Genomic DNA, 13,239 nt, shown 5'->3' on the forward strand with positions numbered 1-13,239 from the left:
TCATTGATTATCCCTACAAAATCAATGAGTCAAAACGATCAAATTATAATTTGCCACTGTGATTCTTGACAAATATTTCAATTACCTATCCTCGATCGAAAATCGCGCGTCGTGCATTATCTCAAGCCGTAAATCAAGTGAAAGAGTCGAAAAAACGACATTAGTACAGTGTCAACGACACGCGCCACGCGCGGCAGCGCAATCTCCGTATATGCGGGCTCCAAAACAAACCCATATTATACAATGCGATCCGAACGCTTCTTTCAAAAATGTCACCGCGAGCCACCATAATGAGTAAAGTTCATTGACTGCCACATTCCATCTTCCATCGGGGAGACGAGAGAGCAACAGCGATTTTTGAAAGCTGCCAAGCACGAGCGACACCTTGAGTCCCAAATCTCAAAATACACGCATTTCGATTCCAAGACTTTGACTTCGCGGCGCGGTGTGGTATATGTGTTTTATATACGCTTTTACCCCGCTTTTTCTCCTGTCTACTAGACGTCATCACACTGAAAATGCGCGCGCAACTGTTTCCGAGTTCTATACTATATATTCGATGGATGGTTCGGCGCGCGCGCGACTCTGCATAGGCTGCAGCTTGGCCGCGCCGCCGCCATCTTGTACTCGTACATTGTGGGGGCCACCGCATCGCTCCGTCTCTTTCTCTCGCCATATCATCGTCGTATATACACGATTCGCATGCACTGAATTCCCGAACGAGAGAGACTAGTCACTAGACTTTTCTCGATACTATATACATATTACGACGATTGGCTCTGCACACGCTCGCACCAACACATAAGTAAGACTTAACGTCGTCGTCGTCGTCGTCTTACTTCGAGCTGCTGCTGCTCCGCGCGAATTGTTACATACATATATACATAACACCTATCAAATCTAGTTACGTGTATAGTATTTCTGTATGCGTGCGGTTGTGCTGCTGCAGCTAAAACACACTTGTAAAACGCGTACAAAGTAGACCGAGAGAGCGAGAGAGAATAGATATAGATAATTGCAAAAGTATAATAATATACAAGAGGCACACGTAGTCCAACGGGTCAACGGCAAATGGTATGGCCTTGTCGGCACTAACGACGTTGTACACGACGTCGTCGTCTTCGCCGCCGCCGCCACCGTAGCATAGATACACGAGCACGACTCACGCAGCTCTGAGTTCGCAGCGTCTTCCTCCTCCCGCGCACACCGACCTCAACAACGACAATTTGTCAACAACAATTAGCTCTCTAAGATACTGCTACCAATAATACAGTCCGACACCTCGCGGGCGGGTGAAATGAAGTTCTTGTAAATGGCTACGAAGAGCGCTGACGACCACCGCGCGTAGGGTTATCTCTTGCTAGCTATATAGCATTGCATCGAGTATACGTGTAGTGTGGTGGGACACGTACCCTTAACCCTCGTCATCATTGTCGCGGTCATCGTCATAGCCGTCGCCGTAGTGCATGTATTATAGTGCAGTGTCTGGATTATCTGACCTCATGTTCAAAAACGCATCTGTGTATACGCGTATGTGATACAATTCTCTGCGTGTCTATATACATAGCTATATATAGGCGCGTTCTGATCTGCTGCTTGAGTGTTGGCTGGCTGGCCTTACACTACAGTGCTGTGCTGCTGCTGCTGCTGCTGCTGCTGCAGAGTGTGCAACTCTTTCTTAAAGAAAAACTAATGAGAGCTCACGGCTCTGTCTCTGAGAGTAGTATAGTGCTTAAATAACCTAAAGTGCGTGGGCTGTATTTTACGTGTAACGTAAATATAAACACGGAGATCTGTGTGAGTTGTGTGTCCACGCGCCACTACACGAGTGCACGATATAATTTGTAGCGGGGACGCGGCGCCCTTTTTTTTTCATCATCACGAACCTGCACCTCTCGGCACCCACGCTGAACGAGAGGCGAGTTACCTTGGCATCGCCGGCGGCTTGTAAAAGCTGACCTAAGCGAGCCCCATCATGGACGCCGTCAAAGCTTTCAACAACGAGGTAAGTCTGGGTGTGCAATGTGTTAAAAGTTATGAACGAGATGCATTGTGATCTCTTATTTACAAATGCGGATGAGTGTACGCCTTTATTGGTTATAATCGTAGAACGGGTTGATGAGTGTCATTACTGATACTAACTGTGCAATAATGATGTTGAATGCGCAGCCTCCACACCTATCTCTGTTCATTCTTACTGATGCAATGAAATCACAAGTTATTAATGATGTTTATCTATTTGTTTTCAGCTATCAAGCCTTTACGATGTCAAGCCACCGATATCGAAGGCTAAGATGAACTCCCTTACCAGGGGAGCTATCAAGGCCATCAAATTCTACAAACATGTCGTTCAGAGTGTGGAGAAGTTCATCCAAAAAGTAAAAACAATTTCAATTTTGTAACTTCTCAAATTGTACGTTACATTTAACTAATTATCGTCCTTATACGTTGCAGTGCAAAGCAGAGTACAAAGTTCCCGGCTTATACGTCATCGACTCAATAGTCAGACAATCGAGACATCAATTTGGCCCTGACAAAGATGTGTTTGCACCAAGATTCGCCAAAAATATGCAACAAACTTTTTTAAATTTGCTCAAGTGTCCACCAGAAGATAAGAGTAAAGTCATAAGAGTATTGAATCTTTGGCAAAAGAATTCAGTTTTCCCACCTGAAGTTATACAACCGCTTTTTGATCTAGCTGATCCTAACCATCCTATTCATAAGGAACAGTCAAATGGTAAATTATCAAAACATTAAATGAGTTTATTACTTTTTAAACCATCAGTTAATTTCATTTATTTTTAACATTTTAGGTAACAACTTAAGCACAAGTACGCCATTAAAATCTTTGCCATCTACTGCCAAAAATACACCAAAGGACCAAAAACTATTTACCACAGCTAAGCCTATAGATCCAGCATGGTTAGCTCAGACAAAAATGGAGACGGCTAATATAGTCAATGCCAACAAATTAATGGTAAGTGTGAATGAACTGTTGTGGTTTATTCATGTACTATGCAACTTTTCTAATTCTTTTCTTTTTGTGCAACTTTGTATTTGCATGAGAAATCTTTCTCTACAATGAACTGAAGATAATCTATGCTTGAGAAGTTCAAATTATTAGACAAACCAAAAAATTGTTACTTAGCAATTGTCACTATATCAATCAGTTAAGAAGTCTTCTAAAATTGACAGAGAAAACTTGACGATTGTTAAAGTTTCTGGTTTGTGTATAGCAATTTTGAAGCATACTCGAGTACTCTTATAATATACATGAATATGGCTTATTCTTTAATCTTTTAAAATATAATATTTTAACCTGCTCTTAGTTTGACATTCCTCTCCTGAGTTGTTTATTCTGACTGCTTGTTTGGATAGAAAAAGCTATAAATTATTCGTTGGTAAAACATTCTAAACTCAAATATGTAAACTCCAAAATCTATGTTGAAAATTGACTTTAAAAATTGGGCATGATTAAAGTAAATGCAGAATATAATCAGGAGAATCGTATGTGATATTTTGTCTACTAGGAGCAGGTTGGTTCAAAACAAATGGATGTTTCATTCCTTGATCAATTGCAGCATTTACAGCAATTGCTATTAAAAAAACAGGAGGCTGCAAGTAATGAAGCAAGTCAAAGTTCTTCAGTTAAATTTGACAAAAAATTGCTTGACTTTGATTACGGAGAAGAGGAAGATGATGATATTTCTACATCACCAAAATTAAGTCAAAATGCTCTAGCTCAACACAATGCCATGACCTCTGCTACTAATAATTTAGAAAGTTTAGGACTCCTTCTCACCAATCCTGAGGTAATCATTATTTTATTCTAAACACTATATCAATACATTTCATTCTACAATATTTATAATGTAATAACATTATTAATAAATTGATTTATTTTACCAGGTTTTGAGACAAATTCAAGCTTTGCAACAGACCATGCAAAATAGCACACATTCAGCACAAAATGAAATGGAAGAAAAGATGCGCAAATTGCAGCAAATGAAACAACAAGAAGAAGAATTTGATAAGCATTTAGCACAAACAGTACCAGTATGTATCATGATAAAAGTTCATTCAAAGACATCTATAGTTCTTATTGTAATAATGATCTATAATAATTACTTTTAATGATTTTTCAGACTCTTCCGTTTGCTTCGGAATGTGAACTGAAACCAAGTGATGCCCCAAAGACAGTAGCACCGCCACCTCCTCCGCCACCACCAGTTGTGCCATTTCCTTTAATGGGATTGCCAATGATGCCACAAGATATGAGTCAACCTCCTCCAGGCTATCCGTCAAACATGCCATTTGTTGCACAACCACCGCCACCTTTGATGAGACCACCAATATCCCAAGCAAATTTAACTTCCAACAATCAGCCTGTACTTATAACTCAGAGTCCTCGTATTGAAGAGAAGTATGTACTTCACAATCAAGCGATATTTTCTCATTTTCTCCTACTAAACCAAAATTATTTTCAATAGCAATATGCCTAGACGTGAAAACAGTGTAGAAATAGTTAATGAACCGCCAAGATCTTCGAGTCGCTCTCCTGATCGTTACAGATCTCGACGTTCTAGATCAAGATCTCCTAGACACCGACGGAAATCGAGAAGTCGGACCAGGTCGAGAACCAGATCCAGTTCTAGATCGATTTCAATTTCTCGATCTCATCGTCGTAGATCGCGATCACGAGATCGAAAACATGATGATGGTCGGGATAAAATGACGGAAGAAGAGAGAGAAAAAGATCGAGAACGTCGAAAACGTGGTCTTCCGCCTTTGATGAGAGAAAAACTTAGTGGTAAGTTATTTTACACTTAATCGTGGTTCTTTAAATTGAAATTACAATAATAACAGCTGATGTTCTTTTTACTTTTTTTAGTTTGTAGTACAACGTTGTGGGTTGGTCATTTATCGAAACTAGTTCATCAAGAGGAATTATCAGATACTTTTGGTGAAATAGGTGATATTGTTAGTATAGATTTGATATCTCCGAGAGGCTGCGCATTTATATGCATGAATAGAAGACAAGACGCTTATAAAGCATTGACCAAATTGAAAAATCATAAAATGCAAGGAAAAGCTATAACGGTAACATTCTTTTCTAATAAAAGTTTATATAAGCAAAAGCTCTGACTTATTATGGATGTAATTTTTTTAATCTATTAGTTGGCATGGGCCCCTGGCAAAGGCGTTAAAGGCAAAGACTGGAAAGATTATTGGGAAGTCGAAGCAGGAGTTACTTATATACCTTGGAATAAACTTGCTAATGTATCAGATCAAGAGCTTGAATTATTTGAAGAAGGTGGAATGATCGACGAAGATTCGATGCCTCCATGGTTAAAGAGCAGAAGAAGGCATAATAAGAATGATTCGGACTTAACTCATATGCAATCAGTTGGTATGGTAAATATGAATGATGTTATGGGACAACATAGTGTACCAACATCTTCTGGTGCGCCGATGGTTGATACTAGTCAACCTCCTCCGGTCCGTGCTCCAACAGCACCCGCCAACGCTCCGGCACCACCTATTATGCCACCTCCCAATCAATTACAAATGATGCCACCTGGTTTTACTATGCCTCGTAAGTATAATATTTTAACTGTAATCTATAATCGATTAACATGAATAAAAATCTGAATTTTCCAAATGGTTAACTAATTAATCTTATTGTTTCAATTATTACAGCTGGAATGTTAGGACCAATGGGTCTTCAAATGCCTCCTGGTTTGATGGGTAACGTACCCCTCGGTGTTCCACCACCAAATATGCAGAGCCTTATGCCCGGAATGATGCAGCAAATGATGCAGTCCGTTAACTCACCCTTCGGTCTACTTACCCAAATACCAATGCCCACACCAGCAGCTCCTTCGGACAAACCAAATGCTACTGGTAAGTTTTATTCACGAATTGAAATAAAAAGTATTGAGAGGAAGCGAAGTTATGTCGAAACTATTTGGATAAGTACCGATCAATATTTTACAATTGACACTTAATTATAGGTATGCCTCATAATGTTCCACCACTTGGTGTTGCGCCTCCAACTACAGAGCCAGGAATGCCTAATCTTCCTATGATGCGCCAACCATTTGGTGTGCCACCAATGCCGTTGCAACAAATGCCACCCATGTCACAACAGAATCAAAGACAACAGCAACAACAAAACCCACCTCTACCAATGTCAGACGATATGGACGTTGATATGGAAGACGATATGGTTCCGCCCATAAAAGAGCAGCAACACAGTAAACCGCCAAGTTTGCTAAGCGATCAGCTACTTGCAGCTATGAAAAACGATCGAGATGAGCGTGACAGCTTCCGCGATCGCGAACGAGATCGTGATAGGAGAGACAGAGACAGAGGAGGTCTTGGCGACAGAGACAGAGATGACAATCGAAGTAGAGACAGAGGCCGTGGAAGAGATCGAGGTGGAAGAGACAGAAACAGACGTGATAGTAGAGACAACGGCAACAGAAACGACAGAGACGAGAGAAGAGATCGCGAAGCTCGAGATAATCGACATTCGCCAATGCGTGACATGATTAACTGCCCAGGAGGCTTGCAAGGACTAGGTGGTAATCATATTGGTGAAAACGACAAAAAAGATGGCATGGGTCCGAAATTGAGCCTCGCTGATCGTCTCAGACAATTAGCGGACGGGACATTGCCGTTGATCGACGATCGCAATATTGATCGAGATATGCGCGGTGGCACTGGTGGTCCTACTGGAAGTCGGTCGAACGATCGCAGTTCCGAAAGAATGGACCGTAGCTCCAGCGATAGACTTGGACGAGCTTCCTCGATGGAGGGTCAACCACCCCCACCGAGTTTGCTTGCTGGCGCTAGGCGGCCAGGTGAAGGCCCGCCGAGTTTGCTCGATTTACCGGCCAAGTTTCCGGGTGTACCACCAGTCCCTGACTTTCCAGGAAATCCAAATTTTGGTGGACCTAGAGTCTCTGAGAGGGATGTGCGCGATTTTCCACGTGGTGCTGGTCCTGGTAAGTTGGTTATTTTTATTTCTAATCTATAAGCGTCATTTCTTGGGTCAATTCAACTAAAATATTTTTAATGATTAAGGCGATCGTGATCGGCCGTTTGGTTCCCGCGTTGGACCCATGGGTGGTCGCAGTGGTTCAATGGACGACTTCATGGAAGGACCTCGAAGCCTGTTGGGGCCTAGATTTGGACCTCCCGATGACTTTCCAATTCCTTCGGGGCGACCAGATGAATATGACCTGCGCCGAGATAAAGACGGGCGGCCACAGCCACCTGGTCGTTTGGATGAATTCGAACGTGGTCGAGGTCCTCCATTTGATTTCGACATGCGTGGAGGCAGAAATGCTCCTGGTGACATACCACCGCCGTTTGACATGCCAAGAATGCCTTTAGACGAGTTCGAGTTGAGAGAGATGGCAGATTTCGACCGAAGACGAGAATTTTATATGTTAGATAAGTTCGGACCTTTAGGTATGTCACCAAGATTCTCACCTCGTGGTATCATGGGCAACCCTGATGCATTCGGTCCTAGAGGGGGTCGAGGTGGACTCGGTACGTTTCTATCGATTTTTGTTTTCCTAATCTTTCTTTAACTTTAAGAATAAATATAAAGTTAGTTAATCGCTATTTTACTAATTGAATTTTCATTAAATAGGTCCGATGTTCCATCCAAGGAGTTTAGGACCACGCGGCATGCGTCCTGCAATGAGACCACCATATGGCCCTCGAGGCGGTCCAATGCCATTTGATGGTCCAGATGGGCCATTCTTCAGAGGAGCAGGAGGTGCATACGACGATGGACGTGGTCCCCTTCCGCCTTTAGGCAGAGGACCCTTCAGTATTGATGGTCCCCCTAGCAGAGGCATGCCTCCACCTTTGATGGGTGGACCACTGATGAATGAAGGCCCCTGGAGAGATGGACTGCTGGGACCCGGAGGACCGAGATTAGACGACGGTATGGAGCTTATGGAAGGAAGTAGCGAAAAATCTGAAGAACGAAGAAAAAATGACAAAGAAGAAAGAGAAAACAGACGACGAGAAACTAGGAAATCTAGGTAAGATATTTAATTTTACTTTTTATATTTACTTGAAATTATTATTGAATATTTAAAAATGCCTCATTAACATTCACTAAAAAATATGTTCGTTTACCAATTGTTTAAATCATCGCTCTAGTGCAAAAAGGTATCTCGTTAAATTAAAAAGTAAAAAACGCCCTAAGCCCATGTTATTAACACAAGACTAAGGTTCGTTTTTGTTTTTGAGTTTGAAGATACCTTTCTATGCTGGGGCGATAAATTATAATACTTTTATGCTTAATGTCCTTGGTGCATTGTAAGTTTATTTCTGCACTAGCCGATATCTTATTTGGGCTAGATGCTCAATAGTTTTTAGAATATGTGTTAAATAAGTTGACCTTTTTAGAAAATAATTTAAAGTCCTAAGTTATTAATTACGATGCCTGTGTGTTCAGATTATTTTACAATTTACATTGCTTTGAACATACTCCAAAAATTTTATTTTAATATATTGTGATACAGAATGGACTTTGCTAATATTCTCGTAGTCAGCAGTAATTTTAAATTACTCAAAAATTAGGAAATTCTTCATTATAATTCAGTGTCACAAGAATTGTCGATTTACCTCGGAATAATTCTTACGAGGCTCATGATGTGAGACGTTCTTTCTTCATTTATGTGCTGGCTCTATTGTACTTGTTATTCTAGCTTAAGTTCATTATCATTTTTACCATAGAAAGATCTTTCAGATGACGTAAAGGAATACCATAATAATTTTTTAAATATATTTTTCAAGAATTCCGCTTAAAATTAGTTTTGAAAGCTATGTAAATTCCCTTGTGTCTTCTTCTTTTTTTTCTAGTAATTTTCTTTTTTGTTATAATTATTTATATAAAATATAATAATCATTAACATTCAACTAAATTACTTAAAAGTTACAGTATTAATTCAATATTTTTACATTTAAATCCCTGACTAGTTGTTGAGTAGTAAAAACCATTGCTTAACATCGTACAATGATTTATTACTGAACATGAGTTGAAGGTGCATTTCGTGCCACTCATTTACAGCTCGTTTCAATCAAAAACCGTTTCCAAACAGTTATCTTACAAAACTATTGTGTATGCAAAATTAGGTGGGGCAATGCAAGCCCATCTGCCAGAAACAACGAAGGAGACAACGCTGATCATCAAGATCAATCACAGCAAGACAAAAGTGAGTCTGCAAGTGGCAACGACAAAAATGAGCATGAAGATACCTGGAACTCGTCACAAAATAACGAAGCAGAAAACGATGCATCAAAAGTGCCTGCTGCTCAAAATGCAGAACAGTGGAATGAATCAACTTCTGCCTCGGCGCACGAGCAAACTCTGGAGCAAGGTCCATCGTCTTGGAATAATGAAAATACAGATAAAACGAATTTTGTACCTGATTCAATGTCGCAGACAGAACAAAATACTGATTCACAGGTAAGATCATTAATTGATATTAATTGATATAAACATTACATAGTGCTGAAATATCAGGATTTAATACCTACTATTTGGGGTCATTGAAGTAACAACTTCTTCAAAATTAACGACCAAAAGTTATCGTCGGGTTTCCCTTATAAAAATGCTATTATTTTGTTCGATTAAATAATACTTTTTCAAACCTGGATAGTTGACGTAAAATGATTTTTCATATTTTATTAATATAAATAATCATATAAACACTTAACGCTAGCTTTGCACAATCGAAAGTATCTGAATTAGTTGAATATCACCATAAATCCTTATAAACAATTTCAAAAATTCTACAGTCGCATGGAGGTTTCGATCAACCACAAGAATACCAAGAGAACTATGCAACATCACAAAACTGTGAAAGAAATCAAGAAATGAATGAGCCACAACAAAATGAATTTGAACAAAAAAGTGAGGAGAGGTTCGATTCTGCACCACAAGAAAGATTCGAAAGAGCTCAAGAATCTTTTGAACCTCCTCCATTCGCAGAAAAATTTGAATCGGCTGCAGAACAGAGGACTGAAAGTTTCGATTCATGCCCCATGACTCAGGAACATTTTGAAGAAACGTCTTCCTCGCACAACGAGCACGACAAGTTTGATCAACCACAAGAGAGGTTTGAATCAGTGCAAGAACATTTTGAAACTTCATCACAGCAAGAAAAATGTGAGCTTGCCCACATAGAAAGTGAAAATAACCCAACATCAACAGATCGACCCAATCAGCCAGAAGAGCAGACAACAGAGGCGTAATGATAATAATCTCTATTATTAAACAATTTTTATTATTAATACAATTTATTTGCGCGTGTGTCTAAGAATGAATGCTAAATCTTTTGATATGAAGCGAGAAAGCGAGAAAGAAAGAATCAAGTATGATAAGTCGATTATCAGTAAAATTTACCTATCTTGAATGTACATGAACTTCTTTTTTTTTTTATAAATAGTAAACAAACGCGCGTGCTCGTGTATGTTGTACATATGATGAATTCGAGAGCGGTTTACAACCGCGACGTGTAATTATGAGTTTAAAAATATTACATTATAAATAGCTATAATGGTTATTACGTAAAGTCGTTTATTATAATAAAACAAATTATTATTAATATGAATACTTAATATCAAAGTCAATGCGTCCAAAGTGAAACATTTATAGAGTGGTGAGAGCAGCCGAGCTCTCTTTCGATTTTGATATATTTTTTATAATACGTCATTAAAGTTAACTTAAAAAATTAGAGTATTTCGAATCGGACAATCTCAATTATCTTTAATTTATGACGTATTGGTAAGAATATTTTTTTTAAGGAAAAGCTATAAAAAATGCGAGATTTCTGAATAAATCATCGTGATTAAGCGATAAAGTGCTTGTGTGAATGATGGAAACATTAAATGAAAGAACAGAAAGTGCAAATCGAGAGTTCCTTCAAGCACTGCTAACTCTGAAAATAATATTAAATAAAAACTGCTGTGATAGTGAACACAGGACCAAAAGTCCAAGAAAAATACTGAAATATGATTTATAGATTGAGTCATGTTTTTGTATGTAAATATTATGTTAGCATGCGATGCAAATGAAATACATAAATATAGAGTATATTTATATTTTAAGAAAGATTGAAAAATATAAGCTTCATTGATATATAGACGCTAGTCCGACATTCGTACGATAAATTCGGATTTTTCTATGTTTATCACGGTATAATCGTTTACTATACAATCAATAAGGATCAGTCTTTATTTACTTGAATCAAACTTATTAAGTCATCAATATACCATTTAATTCTATTTATCGATCATGTAAATAGATTTTTATACAAATTTAACCGGTTGAAAAAACAATCAAAACGAAATGAATAAATATTTTGTAAATATTGCTTTGAATAGTAAAATTAAAATTCTGCGTTCTCATTTTTTAAGAAATTGTTGAACCCAATGTTGATAGGTATCTACATCTAGTTAGATATATTGTTTTTGGTTTTTTAAAAAATATTTCTAGACGAAATTCTACATAAGTTAACTTACACACAAGAAACTGCTGATTTATTTATTTTAAAAATTTAATTTTACTTGGTTCAAGTATTTATATAGTAGTCGAAATTCAACTTCGATTAAATTTAAGAAAAGATGACATCGTCTTTTGCTATCAAAAGATGCATCTATCACCATAATAATTGATAAAAGACAAATGCATCCTGTGTTCACGTAACGCAACGTTTTATGCTCGACGCAGCGTTGGAGAGGACTCGCGCTTGCACTCAAACTGAGTGACAAGTGCAAGGTACTGTTTTTTATAAAATTCATTCACATCTAAATAAGACAAAGATCACGATTATTTTTTAGTAATTAATTATTTATTTATTTCATGATTGTAATTAATAAGCAATAGTATCCCAAATCGTAAAAAAAAGCTTATCGCTCGCACCACTCTGATAATATTTAGCGGACTGCTCTTGAAAATCCGAATGAGCGTGACTTGTTATGTTGAAAAATTGAAGAAAATGAATGTTTTAAAAATTTAAAATGATTTCTCATTATATTTCGATCGACTTGTTATTATTATATATGCATGGCCTAAAATTGTAAAGAACAGAATGCATGAGCCATGTGAATTATTTTTTTGCATATTCGATAAAATGATTGTTTTATAGTATGTTTGACTAGATTTTCTTGAGAATAGTTGAATTCTTGTGTCAAACAAATAGTAGTATTGAGTTCTTAAATTTATTTCAATTCTTTGTTAGTAAAATTATGATCTATTGTAATTTATAAGAAATTATTGATATTGGTAAAATGATATTGAGCAAGATAATATTCTTCATATCTCAATAAAGTAACAAGTTTTAAAGAAAAAAAAGCGCGAAAACGTACGAATGTAATACAACTTTTTATTGGAGAAACTTTCTAAAAAAGTGAATTAGTTCTAATAAAAAAAGTGTAATTTAGTTTGCCTTGTAAAAATTGCAATGTTTTGCTGTGAACTACAATCAGGATAAATAATATTCACGCGCATTGTCTTATTTACATGGGAAATATTTCACGAATAGTATAATTTTTAAATGTAAGATAGTCAAACTTGAATCTTTTTAATTAATTCGTGTATTCATTTCAAGCATGAATTTTACGCTTCTATATACGTTTGTAATATTCAAAATTATAATCTCAGTTTGACCAATAAAACGTCGCTCAAATTATTTTCAAGTCATAATTATTTCATTTCATATACTAATATGAAAGAAGCTCGGAATAATGAATTTATCATTTCTAATTAGAATTTCTGAAATAAGATGATGGTTTAAATGCAATTTCAATTTATTGTTACCAGAGTGTTGCGTGTCGTTAAGCTTTTCCAAATCCCCACCATGCATACATTTTCTGGCAAAGTTAAAGTTGAAAAATTCTATTACCCCTCTGATACTCAATTGGCTGCTTTCAAATATACTAAATTCTAATATTATAGTGAAAATTTTTAGAGACATCAATTTAAAAAACTCCTATGAAAAGATTTTTTAGTATTACTTTGCATTAAAATATATTAAACCATTGTTACCTCTTTTAATAATTTATCTACTTAAACATGCACATAAATTCGATAGCTTGATAGTATAACGATATTATTATCATTCATTTTCAATGACATAATTTTTTCCCAGTCCTTTCAAGCATAACTATTGCATTACAGAATAAAATAAAAATATTGAATAACATCAT

At 37.2% G+C, this 13,239-nt stretch overlaps 1 protein-coding gene across 1 annotated transcript; it reads left to right on the top strand.

Moving 5' to 3' along the window:
* Window positions 1-609: 609 nt before the first annotated feature.
* On the top strand, window positions 610-12,722 carry LOC106657159 (splicing factor, arginine/serine-rich 15). The gene is made up of 16 exons (XM_014378513.2): window positions 610-2,005; window positions 2,250-2,378; window positions 2,455-2,737; window positions 2,814-2,977; window positions 3,582-3,812; window positions 3,910-4,056; window positions 4,146-4,423; window positions 4,491-4,810; window positions 4,892-5,100; window positions 5,179-5,596; window positions 5,701-5,904; window positions 6,015-7,010; window positions 7,090-7,560; window positions 7,664-8,063; window positions 9,163-9,496; window positions 9,829-12,722. Exons 1-16 carry the CDS (start codon window positions 1,976-1,978, stop codon window positions 10,282-10,284), a joined length of 5,070 nt encoding a protein of 1,689 aa, XP_014233999.1. The 5' UTR covers window positions 610-1,975; the 3' UTR covers window positions 10,285-12,722.
* Window positions 12,723-13,239: the final 517 nt, after the last annotated feature.

This window comes from Trichogramma pretiosum, unplaced genomic scaffold (assembly GCF_000599845.2).
Source record: "Trichogramma pretiosum strain Unisexual culture from Peru unplaced genomic scaffold, Tpre_2.0 scaffold20, whole genome shotgun sequence".
Taxonomy (NCBI): domain Eukaryota; kingdom Metazoa; phylum Arthropoda; class Insecta; order Hymenoptera; family Trichogrammatidae; genus Trichogramma; species Trichogramma pretiosum.